Below are 25187 nucleotides of genomic sequence, written 5' to 3'. Positions count from 1 at the left end.
CCCGGCTGATTTTTTGATTTATTGTAGAGATGAGGTCTCGCTGCCCAGGCGGGTCTCGAACCCGCGGGCTCAGGCAATCCACTCACCTCAGCCCCCCAAAGGCGCGGGATTACAGGTTGAGCCACCGAGCCCGGCTGGTCTGGAGATTTTTAATCGGCTTACATGAATTCTTCTTTTGTAATATGTTAAGTTTTACCAAGAGAAATAGAAATAGATGGCAGGTTGGCAATTTTTACAAGGTGATAGTGTGAAGAATGACACTGGGAACCCAGTATTTTATAACAGGGTGCAAAGTTACAAAAAAATCAGCTTTTTAAGGCACTTAGGGAAGCTTCCTGTATTACATAATGTCTCTATACAAACACTAACCAACTTTTGACTTTGATCCCACATGACATGAAACCAAGACAAAAAAGCACGGTTGTTTTTAAATAAAATATGGTTTAATTTTACTTTCCATTATTTTACAGATAGGTGAAGCCAAGCTTGACTTCCCAGCACGCAGATGTGTCATCAGGGGGTAAATGGAGGTAGCTTCCCTGGTCATTCCCTTTCACCACTTTGTTTGTTGTTATCTCAAATGGTAAACCCAGAGGAGATCATTACAGCTTTTCTAGAAGTAGAACTCACAGTTTTGACCAAGGCACTGATCCCTAGGAAAGGTCCATCTACTTCCCTCACCCATCAGATCTGGGTTTCTCCCAGTAGCATTGTTTTTAAAGCTGTCTTTCTCTTTAGCTGCCTATCTCACTACGCAAGCTCACCCAAGGCCTCAAAGGCCAGGTCAAATTGCTTCTGCTGGGTTTGTAGAGGATATTCAATGATGGAAGTAGAATTAATTTTGTTTATTAAAACCTTTCCTCTGGACTTATAAAGGAAAAAAGTTTAAAATAGACATAATCATAACAATGTTATATCTTTCCAAAATCCTGCCAAAGATAAAGATCAAATCCAAACAAACTGACTGAATCTTTTACTGGGGGGAAAAAGTTATGCAAACAAGTTGTAGGACCAGAGATCTGTGTCTGGTTCCCTTCTTGGAACTATTCACCTTTCTTTCCAGTGCTTCCTCTGAGGCTCCCACTCCCTTTGACATTTTTTTTTTTCAATTGGGTCCTATCTCAGTCATGTCCTCTGTGCAGCTTGATGATCCTTTCCTTCTCTCTCTCCATTTTCCACCCCCATCCCCACAGTTATTTCTAAATGTACCATTGTCCCACTTCTACCTTGACGTTTGTACTTGCTCACCCTCAGGTGCCTTGTCTAACAGACACAAAAGCAGTCGCCTCAGTTTTCCATCCCCTCACTACACGATCAATATCTGTTCTCTTTTCCTTTGTCCCAGAGGAAGAAGTGGTCTTTCCAAACCCATCCACCCAGTAAACTTACTTTTTCAGGGTATTTTCGTGAACATTTAACTATTTGGCTTTTACAAAACAGAAGTATATATAAAGAAATAAAAGTCCTCAATCTCCTACCCCCTGCTCTACCCCAGTCCACCTTATACCAATGGCATTCCACTGCCCACTATCCCCTGACCCTGAGCATCCCCCTCCTAGATAATTAGACATGATTTTGCCCTCTAGTGGACAGGTGGCAATATCTAGAGACTATTTTGGTTGCACAACTGGGAGTTTGGGGGTTATGTGCTCCTGACATCTAGTGGGTAATAGCAGCTAGGGATTCTGCTAAACATCCTGCAATGTACTGGACAACCTCACTGCAACAAAGAATTATTCAACTCTAATGTCAAGGATATTGAGGTTAGGAAACCCTATCCTAGAGGACTATAAATAGGCCCAAAGATATTTCTGAAAAGTGCAGGCTAGAGATCTGGCTACCAATCCTGATGATGCTTATCCATATGCAACAAAAGACAACCAAAGTCACAACTAGCTGCTGCAAAGGTGTCCCAGGACCACAACAGCTTCTCAGTCTTCAGGTCCATAGGCCCTGGGTGATATTCAGAGTTCATCTGGTGTCACAGCTGACTGAGACAGGTGTAACTTCTAAGTAACTTTTGGGTACAGGTGTAACTCCTTTCGCCTGTGGGTTAAATTATACAGTTAGCCCCTGTCAACAGGGAGAAGAATCATCAGGGGAGAGAGACAGACTAACTTGTCACCCATCCTCTTACCCCACCTACTCGCATCCTCCCCAACCTATCCCTTCCCTCTAGAAGTTGATTTTCCATTGAGATATGTTTCTGTTCTTTTTCACATTTCTGAATTCATTGAGGGCTTTGTAGTCAGACTCCCCTCCCACATTTATCATGGTGTGCGGTGGGGGAGGGGGGTCCCTAAGGATAATGGTACTATGTACTATGCTTGGTCAATGGTCTAGACAAGGAAACCCTTTGAACACTATCAGTTGCTGACTCCCCTTGACAGTGGTAGGAGTCTCCTGTTCAGATCTGAGTGTCCCTGGTTCCGCCCAAGGAGGACTGGAGAAAATTTTTCTTTCATGGGGTTGTATAGTTATAGCAAGCCTTGCCTGCATCTGGTGCTGGCATCCTCTGTATGCAGCCCTGAGGGATTCCCTTAGGGGTGACAAATCTCTGCCATGTTGATTTGAGTCAAGAATAAACCTGGGGTTAACCTCAGGCTTGTTTTGATTGTTTATTGTGATGTAATTCCCTAGGAACATGAATGAGCTTCCCATTCAACTAATTCCTGAAAACTCTTGGGATGCAGAAATTCTCACTACTTGCTACAACCCGATGCAACTCCCCAGTCAGTTCCAACATTTTCTTTAATAGTCTATTATTTGTAGCTGCTCCCTGGTGCCAGTTTCTGAGATGAAAATAATCTGGTTGCCCAGAACACCAACCTACTCAAGATAGCTAAAGAAAAGGGGATCAGTGTAAAGTGGATTTTCATGGAGCACAGTTGCAGCAAGTGAAAAGCAGTTGGGCCACCGCCACTTTCTTCATTTCTCTGGAGTCACAGGAGGAACTCTGTGCTTCTTTGTGCCTGTCTGCTCCCTGGAGACTCATACTGCTGTACTCTAAAAAACACTTGCCTCTATAAAGCACCTAGTTGTGTTTCCCACACAGTTGGGGCCAGGACTCAGCTATGGCCTTGGTGTCCATGGCTCTGGCCCTAGCCCCAACTCCAAGAGAGCCACTGCTTCATTGCCCAACACTGTATTGACTATAGAATCTGCCTCTCTGTTCACATTCTCTAGCATGAGAATCTGTTTGGCTCAGTATGGGTCAAATGCCCATTCCTGGTGGTAAGTATATGTGTGTGTGTGTGTGTGTGTGTGTGTGTGTGTGTGTGTGTGTGTGGCGGGGAGGTGTTATATAAATGGTTACTCAGGTCCACCAGACACTAGGATGGGGAGAGAGAGACAAACACAAAAAGATAAGCTGAAGATCTTCTGGGGTATTGAATTCTAATGCTCTGGAAGACAAAGGAGTCATCAAAACATATCTCTTCCCCTACCATCTACACCCTCCCACATTCCAGCCTATCTCCCTTTCACTCCCCTCACCACATTCTCCCACTTATCTCCTTTCCCCCACTTCACCCAGGTTCCTGCCCACTCCTTCCCACCCTCTAAAAATTAATTTCCCCTTGGGATAAATTTCTGTTCTATTTCACATTTCTGAATTCACTGAGGGCTTTACAGCCAGATTCCCCTCCCACAGTGGAAGCACATTTCCCTCTGAAAAGAATTCAGGGCTTTATACTAAAGGCAGTCTCAATCCCTTGGCTTGTGATATATTGGTAGTCTCCTCTGCTGATGGGGTTCGGAGCCTCTCCTGTCTCCTTGGGGTTCTTGAGGGTCTACTCTCTTGGACTCCACATCAGACCACAGGTATCAGAGGCCCCCCAGTAGGAAAGCACCTGAGGTGGAGCTGGTACTTTGACAATTGTGGCTGGAGGGGATAGAGTGGATATGGCTGGGAAGGAGGGCAAAGGGCAGAGTATGAATATGTGAATGAGGCAGGGAGGTGGATAGCAAGAGGTTCTGGTGAGGCTGTGACCCAATGTTTCAGAGTCCCAGAGAAATCAAACATGCCTGTTTGCACTGTTTTAAGGTCTCCCTCCCTCTTCCCACCGGAGGTATAATTTTTCTGATCCACAGCTCCAAAAAGCTGCTTTAGGCCTTCATCCAGCTTCTGTGCAGCCTCCGTGGGAGCAGCTTCTGCATTCACATCCTTCTGTTCTTCAGCTCCTCCTCCTCTTCCTCCCCACCTGCTTGTTTGGTCCAAGCCTCTCTTGCAGTAGCCAGGTCAGGTCCTGCTGCGGCCTATCCCTGCTCCCAGGGAGACACCAGCTCCTGGAGAGAGTGAGAAGTGGTGAGACGCATTTTGGGGACAGAGAGGGGCGGGGCAGGGTTACTGGGCAGGGACCAGTAAGGTTATCTTACGGTGGCATGGAGGAGCTTCAGCAGGTCCTGCTCTCTCTGCACCTCCGTGAGGCTGGCTTGGGCCGGCTGCAGCAGGAAGGCCACCTCCTTGCGCTCCATTTCATGCTGCTCCCTGAGCTTCTTCAGGTCTGAGGCCAAGGCCTGTGCAGCCAATTTGTGCAGTTGGGCAAAGTCGTATAGCCACTGCACCCTGCGCCCTTGTAACTGCCCCTGCCTGTAGGAGAAGTGCACGCCCAGGGCCAGGCTGCTCCAGGTGCAGGCCTCCTTGACCTCGCTGGGCACCTCGCTGTCATCCAGGATGTCCCTGAGCTTGCCTTCTACCTCCTCCCAGGACAGTGACATATTCTCTAGGTAGAACTCAAGGCCTTTCGTGTGCCCAGCCATCTTCTCGTTGATGAAGGTCACCACCTTGCTATGCTGGAACCACCGCAGGGGTCATTTGAATTCAAGGCCATGATGGCCCAGGGCCTTAGCCGCTTCACTGGCCATAGGAGAAGGGATCAACCAGTAGTCTTCACTCCTTGCCCTTAGCCCCTCCCCCCACCAGTCTTCTCCCATCTCCCTTGCCCTTCTCCTCCCCTCTCTAACAGGAACAACTTTTCCTGCCCTAGGACACCTCCCATTAAGCCTCTTACCTCTTTAACTGGGGGACGGACAAAGTGCAGGCCCACCACACCTGGCTACCAGGCCCAAAGAGAGATGGGCCTCCCTCCTTTTGAGAGCTCTGGGAAAAGGAAGACTCGGCCCAACCCCCTAGGCTTTTTACTCTGGGACTGTTCCTACTTCCAGATACTGCAGGAGTGAGAGGGAGTGCATGAGGAAGTCCCCTTCTCTTCCTGGGATATAAGCAAACCCACTACATGATTGAAAACCTTTGAAAATGGGAAGAAACAGGAGTGGTCAGAAAAGACTTAGAACCAAGAAAATGGAGCACATGTAATAACGTCAAAAAAGTCCCACCTACCTCCCCCCTTGCTGTAATGGTTTGTCTCATGACAGAGTTTACAGGGCCCCCTTCTGGAAGAGCAATGGGAATGTTCTAGAAGTACTAAACTCTCAGTGGCTTCTGATACCCTCTTCCTTTAGGAAAATTCTGTATCTTCTTTTCCAAACTCCTAAATTATGGAATACAGGTTAGTGAACAACTTCTGTAAAGGTTCAGATAGTAGGTATTTGTGGCTTTGTGAGCAAGGAATCTCAATGCCAACCTCTTATAGCACGAAAGCAGCCATAAATACCTGAAGGAATGAGCATGACTGTGTTTCAGTAAAACTTTATGTACAAAACCAGCCAGTTGACATGCCTTGGCCTGTAGTTCTCTAACTCTTAATCTAGATTCACATTTCTTCCATGTCCCAAAGACACCCAAGATCAAAATATTCCAATATAACTCATTCTTTTTCTTGTTTTAAAAAAAAGAAACAAAAACAAAACTTAAGACAAATTAAATTTAGCAGTTTATTTGCACAAAGAACTAGTCATGAATTCAGCAGTACTCAAAACCAGAAGAAGTATTGAGAGTTCCACCCAGCTGCTTGAGGAGTGAACTTTTATAGGCCAAACATGGAAAAAAAGTAGATAAATCACTTGACTTACTGCAGCTACACATTTGCCTTATTTGGGCATAGTATAAGGAGGCATTTGACTCATTTGGATATGATCTGTTCATTTGGCTGCCTGTGATTGGCTGAAACCTGGCTGCTTGTGATTGGCTGACACTCGATTTTTGTTATAATCCTATGTTAGGTTTTGGGTTTTTAATGTAGTAAGTTAGATTGTAGTTTGTTAGGTGGAAACTTAAAGTATGGAAACAGCCTCAAGTCAATGGCCTCCTGCTTATTTATTTTAACATCCACAAGAGATTATTCCCCTCCTATATTCCTGTGTTGCTCAACACAAAAACTTCAAAATTATCAATACCTACCTACCTTTAATAACAAATCAAATAAGTAGTCAAGTCTTGCTGCTATAACCTCAGAAACTTCTCAGACATTTGTACCCATTTAGAGAATGTCTGTGTTGCTTTCCAAATAATCTTCCTATCTTTAACCTCTTTCTAATACTTAATAACTTCCTAATATTTCTTATAATCATGCTCCTCTTAAGCTTAAAAACATTTAATGGTTCCTTGTGACAAATTCCTTGTCCTGATATTGGACTCGTCCTCTAAGCTTCCATGCTAGTTTAACTCTCTCCATTCTCTCTCTCTCTTTTTTTTTTTTTTTGAGTTGGAGTCTCACTCTGTCACCCAGACTGGAGTGCAGTGGCCGCTCCCGGCCACCACAGCCTCGACCTGCTGGGCTCCAGCAATCCTTCCGCCTCAGCCTTCCAAGTAGCTGGAACTGCAGGCGCGCGCTACTACACCTGGCTAATTTTTTGATTTACTGTAGAGATGAGGTCTCGCCAAGTTGCCCAGGCAGATCTCGAACCCACGGGCTCAGGCAATCCACTCACCTCAGCCTCCCAAAGTGCGGGATTACAGACTGAGCCACCAAGCCCGGCTTCCATTCTCTTATTTACCATCATTTATGAACCCAAGGGACTAAATCATACAGAGATACACTCATTTTGAGTTTCAAGTTATCTTCCCTTCTGAAAAATCAGGCATTCTTTTTTTTTTAATATATGGGCATTATGTTCTGTTCTATGAACTACATTTTAAAAGGCAATATTTCTTTTCTAGAGGTCTTAAATCCGTGAGAGAAAAATAATAATAAATCAGGCACTAAAATATTACCTAAGAAGGTGGTTGAATCCCAGAGGAATAAAGTACCACCATTTAAACTCATTTTTAAAATATTTAAATATTGTCTTAAATTTTCTTTCCATCTCGGCTTGAGCATTTTATTTATCAGCCATCAGTAGAAAGGATTCCTGTTTCGATTTGTTCTAGAGTAACTTCTAAGGAAAGAGTACTCAGGACATAAAGTAGAAGACAAGAATAGTGAGGAAGCGGGGGGGGACTAGAGTCAGGGAGACCCATTAGTGAGATGACAAAGCAATTCAAGAGGCAAAAAAGGCAGCGGAAGTAGGAATGGAAAGAAGGGTGTAGAGAGCATTTGTTAGGTAGAATGCATAGGGTACCAGTGACAAGGATGAGGGAATGCTGAAGGTAATTTCCAGGTTTCTGGTATAGAGGACTAAGTAGATAGCAATTCTATAGATTTAGATGGAGAATGAAGAAGAATGGTGTAGGATGAGTTCACCTTTAGACATATTGATATTGAAATATTTGGGATGTCCTGTTGGAGATACCCAGTAGGCAGTTTGATATACGAGACTAGAACTTAGGAGAGACATCAGGACTGGAGATGTAGTATTGTGAGATGAAAGTTGAATTTATAGCAGTGGTTGAAATAACTGAGGGAGAGAATATAAAGCAAGAAGAATAGAGGACTGAGGATGGGGCCCTGGCTTGTTTCCATAGATCTTATTCTTTCTATAGCTGTCTGCTGTCATGGATGGTTTTATAGTTGCCCCCCTTACTCATTTGTGCTTTCTTCTAATGACAGAACATCTTTTACCATATCTATTTTATTCCTTCTATAACACTTTAAACATGGATTTTAGCCTGTTACCAGTTGTCTCTTTATGCATCCATTCTTCCACTTCCGCTATGTACTTTCAGAAAATTAAAAATAAGTTATTTGTTTTGGTCAAAGGCCTGGTGGAGGAGGGAAAAACTGAAGACAGGGAAACCTGTTAGAAACCTGTTTCAAAAGTGCAGGCAAAACATAATTAAGGCTTGAACTGTGGCAGGACCTAGATGAGGTGTTAGATGAGGAGAGAATTTTGAAACAGAATTAGCATGACTTGAATATGGGAGATGAGATAAGTTTGAGGAGGTGAAGTGAAGGATGATTTTGAAGCATCTGATTTGAGAAACTAGATGGTGTGACCAGTGATTTTTCTAACCAACAAAGATGTTAGAGGAGAAAAAACAGACCACAGAGAAGAGATAGTAAGTTCAGTTTGGGTTTGAGAAGTGCCTTCATGCCAGTTATATCAAACATAGTTAAATGGCTATACTAGGCTGGAACTTAAGAGAGAGGACAGAACTAGAGATATGTATTATAGATTTGGATGTTTTCAGTGCTTATTTTGTGACTGGGACCTTGTGCTTAAATAAAATTGCTGGAGAGGTTGGAGGGAGAGAAAAAAACAAAACAGGACCAAAAACAGAGAAAGGAATCCTGAGGTCTTGGGAAGGGTGGAACACATTTTGGGAATAGGACAATGAAGAAAAACAGTAACAATAGTCACAGAAGTAAACAATTAGAAAAGGGTGTTATTTTACAAGGAGAGATTTAGGAGGTAGAAGGAGTGGTAACTAGTTTCAAATAATGCATAGACGTTAGATAGGATGATAGTGAACAAGGGAGGCCATTGAATTTAGCTAATAAGATATCCTCAGTAATTCTATGGAAAGTCAGTAGGATGATGGAACAGAAGTCAGATGAAGGTGGATCATAGAGTGAATTTAGAGGAGCATGTATAAACTTTGAGCACTGACAAGTCTTTCTACCTCTCTAACAGTGTCAGCTATGGTGGGTAGACAGGAGTCAGAGAATAGATCATGGAGGCATAGGGTATGACAGCTTAGTTGATGAGACAAATTACACAAATTTCAACACAAAGACAGGGAGAATAATTTTGTATCTACCGTATGAGGGAAGAAGTAATCACATGTAGAGAAAACTGTGTGTTTGGAAAAGTTTGCACTGTATCCCAGGCAGTAAGGTAAAGCTTTTGCGATTATTATGAGAATAATTATAAAATAACATATTAACATGCAAACATATATCAGTGTAATATAAATAAGAAACTGAGGAAATGAGAAATAGTTTTTGGAATCAGTGAAATTGGTTGGGAAAGGCTTTCTGGAGGAAAGTTATGTTGTTGTTTTTAATAGAATCATCAGAGTTCTCCACAAATTTATGAAGAGCTTTCTTGTTGTGGTATGATGTGTCTCAGATTACCATTCTTAAAACTGTCTTCAGCCAAAGAAGAGAGCAAGAATCACTCATACTTTGATGTAGATGTTGGTGGTGTCAGAAAATCTTTTAGATTTACCTTGATTACTGCCTTTCCTTTATTCACCTCCTCAACCATCATGGGCAGTCAGATTTTGAACAAGCTATCTATACCCTTAGGTGGCAGATTAATATTGCTTTTTTTCTTGGAAATGGTATTATGAACTTAATTACCACTAGAAAGATCCGCAATTTTTAGTTACATATGGATAGATGGCCAAATATATATGTAACATCTAAATTTTTTTCTTGAGTAGGCATCTGACTTTGAGTAGCCTTCAAATAAATTATAGTTTGTTTTGAATTCAGGGTGAATAATATTTTGATGACAAAATTTTATCTTGAGCAAGTAATTTTTAGAATGCATACAGCCGGGCTCGGGTGGCTCAGCCTGTAATCCCAGCACTTTGGGAGGCCGAGGTGAGTGGATTACCTGATCCCTCAGGTTCGAGGCCCACCCGGGCAACTTGGTGAGACCTCATCTCTACGATAAATCAAAAAAATTAGCTGGGCATGGTAGTGCATGCCTGTAGTTCCAGCTACTTGGAAGGCTGAAGCTGAAGGGTCGCCCGAGCCCAGCAGGTCGAGGCTGTGGTGGCCGGGCATGTGCGACTGCACACCAGCCTGGGCAACAGAGTGAGACTCCAACTCAAAAAATAAAAAACCCCAAACAACAACAACAACAACAACAAATCTTGATTCATTTTATGGGTTGGCTTAAAAGTTAAAGTCAATAGATAATGTGCTAATAGTGGTGATGATGTTAAAGGAGGTTAATTTTTATTGAGCACTTTAAATATATATACAAGTGCTTTAAATGTATATACATATATATGTATGTGTATGTGTATATATATATATATATACACACACACATATATATATATATATGAAAGAGGACCCCAAAAAGCCAGACTTTATTTATAAAAGTATTTTTATTCTTACATATTTAAACTTTAGTCACCTTCAAAATCCTCTCTGTTTGATGCAGTATGCCTATTGAGATGCTTTTCCACTGCTCAAAAGTTTTTGAACTTGTCAATTTTGATGCCTTTTAGTGCTTCTGCCATTTTGTTTATTCCTTCCACATCAGCAAAATATTTTCCTGAGACTTTTTTCATCTAGGAAACAAACAAACAAAAAAATCATTTGGGGTGAGATCAGTGAGTAGACAGGGTGGGGGATGGGGGGTTCATGCCGTTTTTGGTCAAAAACTGCTGAACACTCAGCACAGTGTGTGTAGGTGCACTCATAAATCACCCATCATAAAATAGGCAAACACGTTGAAAGAATCTTCCTCCCAAAATCACTGAAGTTGAATGCAGCCTCTCATAACACTAGTTGACATAGTGATGCCAAAGTATTCCTAGAATATCTACCTAGTGAGGGAAGCCTGTACTACAAGCCTGCCCTCCAAAAAAGATAATTCCATTTTTTGGGGATCTGCATATATGTGTGTGTCTTTGTCTCTCTCTGTCTCTGTCTTGTTCTCTCTCTCTCTCTCTCTCTCTCTCTCTCTCTCTCTCTCATACTGGCACTCTGGCTACTGTTAATGCTATGAATAATTAACTGTTTATTGTTTCTGACCTAGGAGTATCATGTCTTCTACCAGCTTCCGTGAAACTGGCAGGCAAACTTGTTAGCTCACAAGTAGGGTAAAGTCTCAAATCTTTTACAAATTTTAACACGTGTGTGATATAGCAATCCTGTAAAGATAGCTGCTTTTAATATTCTCGTTTTAGATATGCCAAAAACTGAAATTTAGTCACCCATCCCAAAATCCATAGTTACAACATGATAGAGCTAGAAATGAACACAAGCTCTCTAATTCCAAAAGCTACATTCTCAAGCAGTAAGCAACTCAGGTCCAGTTCACTTCCAGCTCCTGGGCTGATCTTTCTTCTGAATGTATCATGAACTATAAGAAAATTATGCTTGAATAATTCTGAGTTGGAAATTATCAGTGTCATGCCAAGGGCTGAATGTTCATATCAGCAGGAGATAAGAACAGTTAATAAAGTATCTCTGTTCATACCTTTAACAAACCTTTATTTGTTTAATAACCAGGTTTATCCCTAAAGGGAAAAAATGCACATAAACTTAAAACCTATTATATTGACATTTTCACAGATTAGAGGTATGATCCATGAATGATGACGTTATTTGTTTTTAAAAAAGTATCTTTAAAAATATCTCTGAACTCTTTACAACTCTACAAACCTAGAAATAAGGCTACTTACTTAAAGACTAAAAATTACAAAAGTGAGTTTTCTTCTAGAAGATCCTGTTTCCTTCCACCAATTTACTATGGCATAGATATTTGTGTTCTTATATTAGGTTTGCATCTGCTTTTCAATGTATATAAGCAGCATGGCACATAGCAAGTACTTAAGAAATGTCATTTGAATGATTCTAAAGGGTTATGGCTCTTCATAGAATAATAATATTAATAAATTAGTGAGGCCTTTGGCTCTCTTGATCTTTTAATGGATTAATATTGCATGTTTGCAGTTATATAGTTATTTCTGCACTCATGTGAAAGTCCCCTTTCCTACAAGGTTAAAAAAAGTATTTTACAATAAAACTTTTGTTTTCTTTGTTTTTTAATTTCTGTTTTTAAAATATTTTAAATTGAGGTTTTAAATAATTTACTATATTTACCATTTTAAGCTTACAGTTTAGTGGTAATAAATTCATTTATATTTTTCCCTCTTTATTTCCCCTCCTTCCAGGAAAACATTATTTTTCTAATGAATTGTAATAAATATAATTTGTCAAAGGGCTTGATATTCTGTTTATTCATTTTTTTTCTTCCTTGAATTTGCTGCAATAGTAGTTGATAGTTCTTACATTTTGTGGATGACTGTAGATTGATTATTTAATGGTATGTATAACTGCCAATTCAAATTATAGCATGTCAGAAAATGAAGCTAGTTTTAGTTTGCTAGTCATTAGATTTTTTTTAATATATTTGCAAGGAAAGTATTTTGAAGTGATGATAAGGCAAGTGAAGAAATCACTTGAAAAGTTTCATCTATATTCTGAAGTATGTTATCTAGGGCTTCTGATTTTAGGTAATAAAAAGTTCTCTAATTTATTCAGATTCTTTTCACTAGTCCTAGTGACACAACAAATTCACATCAGTTCAGACTCTAGAACAAAATTTTAGATTTTTCTAGTTTATTTTATAAATGGGAGCTAAAAAGGGATATTTGAATTTCTCATATATGTTTTAAATCCCACATCTTGCTTTTCTCCCCAAGAACCCATGATTGATCAACATTTTTTCTTAGAAATTCCTCTGGGGAAAAAAACATATTATAACCTAAACTCACTAACATGAAAACTTTGGAATAGAAAGTGAGGTTTATAGGTTTTCAAATTCTACTGTGCTATGCACATTAACAACCTTATTCTTTAGATATTACCTTTACACGTCTGCTTTTCTGTCAGCTTCCCCAAGTTGATATGAATGAGTTAGTTAGGCTGTTAAGCGATGTTAGCATCAAGTTCTGAGAGTAGCCAGGGGCTAAAATCCAAGAAACCTTGGTTCTAAACCCCTGACAAGCCTAAGTTATTTGTCTTCTGTGTATCCACATTTTACTCATATGGTGATACTTGCTCTGCCTACTTTCCTGGGTTATTGGCAGAATTAAGTAAGATAATAGATATGGTAGTACTTGGAAAGATTACAAATGCATGTAATTGTAAGTTTTTGCTGCATTACCACTGCAAAGGTCTTTTGTTTACTTTGAGCCTGAATGTGTTCCTCCTCCTCCTCAGGATGAGAAGGAGGATCTTAAAAACATAATACAATCCCCATTCTTGCCCACTACTCAGTCTGCCTCCTCAACCTTGCATAACTCTAATTGTACCTAATGAAAGAAAAAAAAACATTTTTAGGTCCCAGTTGCAGGAAACATTTTAAATAGAACTGGCTTGAGGCATTTTCCAAAATAAAATCTAAATAATGCAAGACCGTTAGAGGGATCTGTGCCAAGCTGGATTACACAACTAATAAAAATCAACCCGAGCCTTAGAATGTCACGCAGCTTTGATCACACCTCTCAGAGGTCACCTATGGCAACAGCAGGGCTCACAGCAGACCTTGTCTTTGAGTTCCAGGGACCCTGGTCATATTCAGTGACTTCATACTAGAAATTGTTCATGGGTTAGCAAGCAGTTTGTCAGCATCCATTCACATGCCAGTGACCAGAGCAAGAGTACATATATGCAAGGCCTTAGCCTATGGTTGTTTGTGGCCAAGTGTTAAGAAAGATCAAAATAGCTTCCTCCTTTAACTCATCAGCCATTCCCAGACTACATTCCCTGCCCTTATTGCTACCCCCAAATCAATACAACTGCTGCTAACATGGCCTACATTGTTTACACATTGCAGAAACTGGACAATGAACACAAAAGCATCCCTTGTCTTGTGTCTGGAAAACTTGCTTAGAGGTTTGGGCTTTATTATAGAGGGCATTTGTTTAAAAAGTTCCCAGAAGGTTTAGTGGAATGCTTACTAATCTTTTGACTTCTAAGGTTCTGACCTTTGCCTATTAGCTAGTATTCTTTGTATCCAGAAGTTCCTTCCTACCTTAGCTACTTTCTCTTGATTTACTTATTTTTGTGCCGAAGTCAATATATCTTTTTGATCCTTTCAGACCTACATGGTTCTCTGGTACTAGACCTTTTGTTCAATTGACTCTTCCAGACTCAAATAGCACTTCTAACCCCGTGGCCTATTTTAACCTACTGTTTCCAGTGTGTTGTTTTTTATATATTGGTGATTGTTCATGTTACTATATTGCATATAAATTATAAGTATTATATATGCATATTATTATACATATGTATATATGCAGATTAGCTATACATACATGTATATATAATCATTATACATATTAACAATATGCATAACAATGTTGGCAATACCTACAATTCTAATTATAGCTACAATTTATTGAATACCTACAATGTGGCAGATGCTATATTAGATGCTTTACATACATTATTTTATTTAATATTTAACATGTTCCTGAGAGATCAGATATTGTAATTATTCAAACTAAAAATGTAAACTATTTTTGTTTATAGTTGTATAAGGGAAGGAACTCCTTCCTTCTACCTCTGATGGAGTCTCCATAAAGAGCTTCTTATCCTTATTTTTCAGGTGAGGACACTGAGACTAAGTTAAATAACTTGTACAATGTCGCACAGTTAGTTGAATCCAGCGAATCTTAATTCAAAGCTGGTGCTCTGTTAAGAAACCACTATACAAGACTGGTCCTTTACGTTAGTCTACTCTATTTTCTACTCAGGGCTAAATACGTTTGGGATAGTGAGCTTTTTTCCAAGGCATTGGACATTCTACTTTCTACTTACTTTTATTATTGAGACCTCTGGACCATGGTTGTCTGTGGATGGGAAGATATTTGACATGTAAGTCTCTTTCACCTGTATAGATATGCACCAGGGAGCAGATGTGTTCAAAGCCTGTAACATCAAGAACTCTTCAGAATATTTTGATATCCAGCAGAGGTGATTCTTTCTTCTGTGTTAGACAACTTTTGGTAACTATGACCACTTAGCTTCCATTTATTCCCTGCCCCTGCCCCAGTCCTCCTTTTCTCCCAGATATAGCCAATATATCCTATTCTTTTCCAATATGCTGATGCATAAAACTTGGCTAACCCTTCTCCTGGTGGTAGTCCAAGAATACTTGCAAATTATCTGGGTCATATTTCTACAAGGAATGTGATATTTGACAAGCCTTATACCTGAATCTGAAGAAAGGGGTGTTTTTACCATGTGGAATTGATGTAAAGGTGGAAAAGGGGTGACATATTTCTTGAATACCTACCATTTCATGCCTACCCATTTAATCAATTAACATTTACCAAGCACTTACTATCTATTTATCTCCCAGGGTTAGAGTGATGGACAAAAGCAACAAATTCCTTGCCTTTATTAGGTTACACTTACCAAATAAATAAATATTAGAAGATCAAAGAGAAGAGCAAGTGCAAAGGTCTATGGATTGAAAAGGCTTAGTGTATTCAGGCAACAGAGAAAATGCCACTGTGGCTGCACCCTAAGGCGTGAAGGAGAGAGTGTTATGATGGGCCAGATCATATATGGTCTTGTGGAAAGTAAGGGAACTTGGAAACTTTTAGCAATGAAGTATTAAAAATATGGTCAAGAAGAACTAAATCAATAGAACCAAACATTACTCTTCTTCTCTGACACATGTTATTATTAATTATTATTATTGTGGCTTTAGTTTCATGGCATTTAAAGAGTCTGTTCAACATCTGACACGAGTATGAAGGTTTCTTTCATTTGATTCCCACTGGAAATATCTTATACACTTCGGGTTCCAGGAACTCACATAGCTGAGAAGAGAAAAGCACTATCCCACAATCTACATGGTGTAATGAGGTTGAATTTGAACCTCAAAATTGTAGTACTTTCATAGCTTCCTTCTCAGATGACACAGGTCCTGGCATAGACAGGAATGCTTGCTAAAAATTAACTTCACTAGAAACCTAAGTAGGAGTCATTTTGATTAGCTTAGTTTGTAAACCCAATAGGCCCAGCTGTCTGTACTCCAGACTTGCATGATGTCTCAGATGTTGTAAAATTTCAATGAGTGAGTACTCAACAGTATGAAAAGTACCAGGCATTTGGGGCTGTCTTCAAACTGTAGGTTGGCAGGCTAATCCCATCTGTTACGATTGTTATCACTTGGTTGTAAAGTACTTTGTTTTGAATAGCTGCCCTTGGCAATTTGCATTTTTGGCAGCAGGTATCCTTTGATGTTTAGAACAGATATGTTCCTGAAGTGTCCTCCATAAAGTGAAATTAAATACTCCCACCAAGATTTACAGTTGACCTTCTCAGTCTTATCAGATGGATTCTGATCTCTCATTTACACTTTTCAATTTTCTTTTGTGTAGTTGACATCTTCTGAAGTCCAGGTCAACAGGGTAGAAAAAAGCCAGGAGTATACACAGGGAAATAAAGGTAGAATTTTTATTTATTTTTTTGTAGTTAGTTAAATACATCAGATATGTTTATTTGACTCACATTATTGAGAAATCACTAACCAATTTACAAAAAGACAGATTTTTTTTATTCCATTAATACTGTTATGTAATGTGTTAGCCAGTTAATACTCAATTTCTAAAGTAGCCTTATGATAACATTCAATATTGAAATTTCTTTATAATGCTAGTGTTGGTTAATAAATTAATCCCGACTGACCAAACACTACTAGGATTTGTTCTTTATAAAAACCCCAAATTCAACCTCCAGCACATCTCAGTAAGTACCTTAAAAAGCTGAGTAAGAGAGTCGATTCCACAAGATGGAGATGGCATAGGTGGCTTCATGAGTCTCTCCAAACAGACAAGAGAAAAACCTACACAAATGAAGAAAAACCAAAAGAAGTATATGGGTCTCTCCCAGACCCCTGGGAGGGCGGACACTGAGAAAACGAACTTAGGAATATAAGCAATGAAGAGCCCCAGAATGACTGGTCTCAAACTATAAACCTAGCTATCAAGACATTAATGGAGAGAATAAAAAGAATTGAGGAGACTCAAGAAGAAACTAGAAAGGAGCTGATATCTGAGATAACAGTAATAAAGAATACTTTGAATGAAATAAATAACAAACTGATAAGCATGGAAAGCAGAATTACCCAAACAGAAGAAAGAATCTCAGAGCTTGAGGACCAAAATATAGAACTAACCCAAACTGTCAAAAACACAGAAAACAAGCACAAAAAGACAGAAAAAAACCTTCAGGAGATGAGTGATTACTTCAAGAGACCGAACCTAAGACTAATTGGCCTTCCTGAGGCAGAAAGAGAGACAGAGACCACACTGGAACAAACCTTCCATGAGATCATTCAAGAAAACTTCCCTTATCTAATCAATTATACAAAAATTCAAGCACAAGATATTCAGAGAGCCCCAGCAAGACAACAAATGAGAAGACCAACACCTAGACCCATAATAATTCACCTAAACAAAGTAGGCATAAAAGAAAAATTCCTAAAAGCAGCAAGAGAAAAAGACCAGATCACCTACCATGAAAAACCAATTAGAACAGCAGCAGATTTATTTACAGAAACCCTGCAGGCGAGGAGAGTTTGGAGCCCTATCTTCAAAATCCTAAAAGATAAACAATTTCAACCAAGAATAACCTACTCAGCCAGATTAAGCTACATCAGTGAGGGAGAATTAAAATCTTTCCCAGATATCCAATCCCTAAGAACTTACGCTGCCACCAAACCACCTCTATGTGAAACACTTAAGAAAGGACTAAACACAGAAGAAAACAGGAAAAAAAGAGCAATATTTTTCACAAGAGTACAGGAAAAAGAATAAAATACATATGAACCAACCCCCAAAACAAAAGAAAGACAATAAACCAGTGGAAGAACAACTCTATAAGAACTCTTTGATAGGGATGAACTCTCACATTTCAATAATTAGCCTGAATGTGAATGGACTAAATGCACCACTGAAAAGACATAGAATGGCAAAATGGATAAAATATCACCAGGCAACAATATACTGCCTTCAAGAGACCCATTCACTAGAAAGAACATGCACAGACTCAAAGTAAGAGGATGGGAAACAAATTTTCAGGCAAATGGAACACAAAAGAAAGGAGGAGTCGTGATTCTAATTTCAGACAAAGTACCATTTAAACTATGAAAAATTAAAAAAGATACAGAGGGCCACTACATAATGATAAAAGGTTCACTTCATCAACAAGGAATATCTATCCTAAACATATATGCACCCAACATAGGTGCACCAACTTTCATAAAGCAACTTCTAGGAAAACTAAAGAAAGATATTGACTCTAACACCATCATAACTGGGGACTTTAATACCCCACTCACAACCCTAGAGAGATCATCAGGACAAAAAATCAGCAAGGAGATCCGAAACCTCAATATGACTCTGGACCAAATGGACTTAATTGATAACTACAGAATACTCCATCCAAAGATTACAGAATACACATTCTACTCATCACTGCATGGAATGTATTCTAAGATCGACCACATAATTGGCCATAAATCAAGCATAAGCAGATTTAAAAGGACCGAAATTCTACCATGCACCTTCTCGGACCACAGTGGAATAACAATAAACATTGACACCAACAAAGTCCCCCCAAAACCCACAAAGACATGGACACTAAACAGCATGATGCTAAACAACTCCTGGGTCAATGATGAAATCAAAACAAAGATCAAAAGGTACCTGGAAACAAATGAAATGAAGAAACATTTTACCAAAATCTCTGGGACACCTTAAAAGCTGTAGTAAGAGGGGAATTTATATCCCTACAAACACACATGAAGAAAATGGAAGGAGCACAAATTAATAGCCTAACAAGTCACCTAAGGAAGCTGGAAAAGCAAGACCACAAAAACCCTAATTTCAGCAGAAGAATCCAGATCACCAAAATAAAAGCCCAAATCCAGGACATAGAAGATGAAAAGACAATACAAAAAAATCAATGAAACAAAAAGCTGGTTCTTCGGAAGGATAAACAAGATCGATGGTCCCCTAGCTAGACTGACCAAGAAAAAGAAAAAAAAAACCAAATAAGCACAATCAGAAACACAAAAGATGAAGTCACATCTGACCCTGAAGAAATACAAAAGATCATTAGAGACTACTATGTACACTTGTATGGAAACAAACTTGAAAACCTCAAGGAAATGGAGGACTTTCTGTTATCACACAACCTGCCCAGGTTAAAATAAGAAGAAATTGAGACCCTAAATAGACCAATAACAATCAAGGAAATTGACTATGTAATAAGAAAACTACCTACAAAACAAAAACCCTGGACCAGATGGCTTTCCAGCAGAATTCTACAAGACATTTAAGGGGGAGCTCATTCCAATCCTACTGAAGGTATTTCAGGCGATTGAGAAAGATGGAACCCTTCCCAAATCATTTTATGAAGCTAACATCACATTGATACCCAAGCCAGGTAAAGATCCAACAAAGAAAGAGAACTACAGGCCAATATCTTTGATGAACATAGATGCTAAAATTTTCAACAAGATTCTAGCAAACCGGATTCAACAACACATCTCAAAAATCATCCATCATGACCAAGTAGGCTTCATCCCTGTGATGCAAGGCTGGTTCAACATTCGTAAAACCATAAATGTAATTAAATACATCAATAGATGTCAAAACAAAAACCACATGATTATATCATTAGATGCAGAAAAAGCTTTTGATAAAATCCAGCACCCCTTCTCGATAAAAACCCTTGAACATCTAGGCATATGGGGAACATACCTCAAAGTAGTGAAAGCCATCTACAAGAAACCCACAGCCAGCATACTCCTAAATGGACAAAAATTTGAACCATTTTCCCTGAAAACTGGAACAAGACAAGGATGCTCACTCTCACCCCTCCTGTTCAATATACTATTGGAAGTCTAGAGCAATCAGAGAAGAGAAGGCAATCAGGAGTATCCAAATAGGAAAATAGGAAGTCAAATGATCTCTCTTTGCAGATGACATTATTGTGTACCTTGAAAACCCAAGAAAATCTGTCAAAATCCTCCTTACACTGACAAAGACCTTCGGCAAAGTCTCAGGATATAAAATAAATGTGCAAAAGACAATCGCATTTCTTTACACCAATAATAAACAAACAGAAACCCAAATAAAAAGCACAATTCCATTCACAATAGCCACAAAAAAATGAAATAACTTGGCATCTTCCTAACCAGAGACATGAAAGACTTTTCCACTGAAAACTACAAAACTCTGCTCAAAGAAATCAAAGATGACACAAACAAGTGGAAAAATATCCCATGCTCATGGATTGGAAGAATCAACATTGTGAAGATGTCCATCTTACCTAAGGCAATCTACAGATTCAATGCAATACCTATCAAATTATCAGCAACATTCTTCTCAGACCTAGAAAAAACAACACAGGAATTCATTTGGAAACAGAAATGACCAAGAATAGCCAGAACAATCCTCAGCAAAAAAAACAAAGCAGGTGGTATCACATTACCAGACTTCAAACTTTACTATAAAGCTACAATCATCAAAACAGCTTGGTATTGGTATAGGAACAGGTATATAGATCAATGGAATAGGATTGAGATTCCAGAAGCAAAACCTCAATTTCTCCATCAACTAATCTTTGACAAAGCCTCCACACCTACCACTGGGGAGAGGAGAACCTGTTCAGTAAATGGTGCTGGGAAAACTGGCTGACCACATACAGAAGATTGAAACAGGACCCCTATCTATCCCCATACACAAAAATTAACTCCAAATGGATCAGGCACCTAAATGTAAAACCTCAAACCATAAGAACCTTAGAAAATGAAGGACATACCCTCATGGAAATTGGAACTGGCATCCAATTCCTGAACAAAACCCAAAACCCACAGGCCATAAGGGATAAGATAGACAAGTGGAACCTCATTAAACTGACAAGCTTCTGCAAAGCCAAAGAAACCATCAAGAGAGCAGGGAGACAGCCCATAGACTGGGAAAAAGTATTTGCCAGCTCCAGGTCTGAAAAAGGCTTAACATCTTGGATCTACAACGAACTCAAACGTGCTGAAAAGAAAAAAAACAAACAACCCTATTATAAAGTGGGCAAAAGATATGAACAGACACTTCACAAAGGAAGACATCTGAGCAGCCAACAGACACATGAAGAAATGCTCAACCTCACTAATCATCAGGGAGATGCAAATAAAAACCACACTGAGATACCACCTAACTCCAGTCAGAATGGCAATTATCAATAATTCAAAAAATAACAGTTGTTGGAGAGGGTGTGGCAAAAAGGGAACACTTCTACACTGTTGGTGGGAGTGTAAACTAGTGCAACCTCTGTGGAAAGCAGTGTGGCGATTCCTAAAAGCTCTAAACATCAACCTCCCATATGACCGTGCAATCCCTGTATTGGGAATATACCGTGAAGAACTCAAATCATTCTATAAAAAAAATACCTGCACACGAATGTTTATTGTAGCATTGTTCACAATAGCAGGAACTTGGAACCAACCATGCTGTCCATCAAAAGAGGACTGGATTTAAAAATGTGGTACATATACACGATGGAATATTATGCAGCCATAAAAAAGAACAAAACCATGAATTTTGCAGCAACCTGGATGGAACTAGAGTCTATAATACTGAGTGACCTCTCACAGAAACTAAGATCTGAGTATCACATGTTCTCACTCATATAGTGGACCTTGATTATCCAACGCACTACCATAAGAAAATGACTGACAGTGGTGGGAAACAATGGGGGGGGGTGGGACTAATGGTAGTAAACATCTGTCTGGGGACGGGGAGACACCTGTTATCAACAAAGGGGCCTGAATGAAGCATATTTGTATACCTAACTCTTAACTGTACCCCCACAATATCATAATAAAAAATATTGATTAAAAAAAAAAGGTGAGTAAGGGCCGGGGGTGGTGGCTCAAGTCTGTCACCCCAGCATTTTGGGAAGCTGAAGCGAGAGGATTGCCTGAGCCCAGGGGTTCGAAACCAGCCTGGGCAATTTGATTGAGACCTCTTCTCTACAATAATTCAAGAAAAATTAGCCAGGTGTGGTGGTGCACACCTGTAGTTTCAGCTACAAGGAAGGCTGAGGCAGAAGGATCAACTGAGCTTAGCAGGATGAGGCTGCAGTGGTTGTGAGCATGCCACTGTACTCTAGCCTGCATGACAGAGTGAGACTCTGACTCAAAACAAACAAACAAAAAACTAAGTTAACAGGTTAGTTAACCTGTAAGTTAACAGGAATCCTCTGTATGTTATTTGGTGTTTAGTATATATTCTGTATAAGGAAATGTTGGCTTAAGAAGCAAAGGTAAAATTCAACAACCTCTGGAATAATGGTTAAAGGACCAGCCACAGGGGCAGAGCAAAAATGGCTACAATTCTAGTTTTAGAAAGACGTTCTGACAGGTTTTCACGAAGAAAGTTTCAATGCAGCAATATTTCCTGCTGGAAAAAAAAACTGACTTTCTTTCTTTCTTTTTTTTTTTTTTTTGAGTTGGAGTCTCACTCTGTCGCCCAGACTGGAGTGCAGTGGCCGCTCCCAGCCACCGTAGCCTCGACCTGCTGGGCTCTGGCGATCCTTCCGCCTCAGCCTTCCAAGTAGCTGGAATTACAGGCATGTGCTACCACGCCCGGCTGATTTTTTTTTTTATTATTTATTGTAGAGATGAGGTCTCGCTGCCCAGGCGGGTCTTGAACCCGCGGGCTCAGGCAATCCAGCCTCCCAAAGGCGCAGGATTACAGGCTGAGCCACCGAGCCCGGCTAAAACTGAGTTTCTTATAGTTTGGAAGATGGGTACAGCTTCTCTATGTAGCTCTGTAGCTACCTCATGGTCAGAGATGTCCACATTAGCATTTTGTTTTATATTTTCCTGTCAGTTGAAGTAGAAAACTGCTCTGTGTTATTTTGATGTTGTTTCTGATTTCTAGGCAAGGTCCTAAATGGAAAAGTCAATACACTTGAAATATAGAGAGTACAAACAAAGTTGTAAACACCCAATAAAGCCATTTTGTTATTTCTCTGTTTCTACAGAAACTCGACATATTGCATGAAGGTGTCAATGTCCTTGACTGTTGCAGAGAATGAATCAGGCCTGTGCTACAACAGCAGGATTCGCTATTTAGAAAAATCTGAAGTCACTAAAAGAAAGGAGATCTCCTGCCCAGACATGGATGATTTTAAGAAGTCTGATCAGGAGCCTGATGTTGTGTGGTACAAGGTAACTCAACATGATATCAAATGCATTTTTTACCTCAGTCAGTAGCAGGCTTGGGGATAGAGAAAGGGAAGTGATTTTATTATTAGTTTGTGGTATTAGGTATTTCACTGAGAAGAATCAACATATCCATCAATAAATAATTCAGAGTTATGGCTCCTATCTACCACTGGTTTTCATGCATTTCCATCAGCAGTTGTCACAGGCAATCACACCTTTCCAGTTGCTAAAAATAGTATAATCTCCCTCCACTCCAACTCACTAGAACAAATGGGAAGAAGGACAAGTATTTAAGTAATACATTAAAGGAATTATTTGAGAGACATAGAAATATTATTTACTGTTAGGAACAAAGTCCAACACAACAAGTAGTAGTACTTACAAAAAATAACAACTATTATCGTCTACACCATGAGAGCCACTGCAGTAAATGCAGAGGAGATACATTGGCCCAGTGCAGGATGCGTAAACACTGCTAAGATTAAATTTAGCTGGAAATAAACCACACTTAAAGGTTGAATAGAAAAGAGTTGAATGAATGGATTACGTACAGATTGTGGGCAAAGTTGAGGGAACCCATAAGGGAAGAAGCTGTTAATTATCATCTCAACTCTGCAATGGCAAAGAAAAGGAGCAGTGTCACTGGAACCTGGCAAGAGCTACAGCCTTAAAGGAACATATGAGGGTGGCAGATCAGCTGGGAGTGAGCAGGATAAATACCCTAACCGCTCTTAACTCCTGCCTTCTTGTTTTCTGCTTGTTATCTTCCTCTTCTCCCACTTCCAGCTGAACTCAAACAGAAACAAGGGGGCAAAGCCAGGAGATAGAATCAACAACTTTCAATATCCTGGGTGTGGGTGGCATAGAATAGGACAGACAAGAGCGGAGAATGGATGTAGGGGAAGAAGTGAACAATAACCACACAACCTTCCAGCTATGATATTCTGGCTGCTAGTCTGTTACCCCACAGTGCTGTAACAGAACTGAGAATGCCCTGCCAGCTCTGAGCTACAGCAGTTGACACACTGTACAGTTTTGTAATGTGATGGCTGGAGGTGACCAAGGAGGTTTTCTGCAGATGCTGTGCACACTGTTGAAACCAAACATATATAAAAGATGAGGCAGGTTGTTTCTCTAGGATCTGACACACCCTCAGTTCCTAGGGAAGCATAAAACTTTACTCCCACTGTTATGTGCTTTGACATTTGGAAGCCTCTCCATTTTCACACCTATGAGAACTCATCAAAGGACACCAAGAGAATGTTGTGAATTATAGCATCCAGGTCTCTTTTTAATTATCCTTCTTATTTAGTTTTCTTAAAGAAAATATTGTGACAGATTAAAAGAACACTATGTTTATTATGCATAAACATAGCCTATAGATAATTTATCAGGACTCATCGCCAAACTTTTTCATATTTATTAAGCACTTATACATCATTCACTGTGCTGAGCTTGGTTTCTATATTATCTCATTTAAATCTCAATGCTGTGTGTTAGGTGCTATTATCCTCATTTACTAGAAAAAAACTGAGACTTAGAGAGATGTCCAAAGTTACACAACTAAGAAAGCCTGATTTTGTATTCAAGGCAGCATGACTCCAGAGTTTATTTTCTTAATCACTACCCTCTTCTGCAGTGGGCCTGGTGCTAAATCCAGACTCGATCACGTCACAGGAACTTTTATAAGATGTAGTACTGGTGCAGAAGAGCCTGGCATAAGAGAGAGTAAGAAAGTTTTATTTCAATTTTACGGTTGAGGAAGGGAACTTGGCTTGCCCAAGAGTAAGTAGCTGAGAGTAAAATCCAGGTCATCAGCTTCCCCTTATAGTAATCATACTACTGTCTCATCTTATATTTCTGTTGGGAGCCAACATCTATAGCTACATGGCTGAGGCCTGTAAAGGCCCATCTGGAAGATCGCCTCTGACATAGGATATCACTTAAACCTATAATATTGG

At 39.7% G+C, this 25187-nt stretch overlaps 1 protein-coding gene across 1 annotated transcript in view; it reads left to right on the top strand.

The window, feature by feature from the left end:
* LOC103267915 (X-linked interleukin-1 receptor accessory protein-like 2) overlaps positions 1-25187 on the top strand; it is a 130199-nt gene that overhangs the window by 79489 nt on the left and 25523 nt on the right. The window contains exon 3 of the mRNA XM_008065483.2: positions 23043-23229. Within this exon, the coding sequence (XP_008063674.2) occupies positions 23043-23229 (187 nt within the window). The remainder of the gene's footprint in view (positions 1-23042; positions 23230-25187) is intronic.

This window comes from Carlito syrichta, unplaced genomic scaffold, assembly GCF_000164805.1.
Source record: "Carlito syrichta isolate Samal-C Ts95f unplaced genomic scaffold, Tarsius_syrichta-2.0.1 Scaffold308534, whole genome shotgun sequence".
Taxonomy (NCBI): Eukaryota; Metazoa; Chordata; class Mammalia; order Primates; family Tarsiidae; genus Carlito; species Carlito syrichta.
Note: the sequence above shows the minus strand (reverse complement) of the source record. Positions and strands in the feature narration are given on the sequence as shown.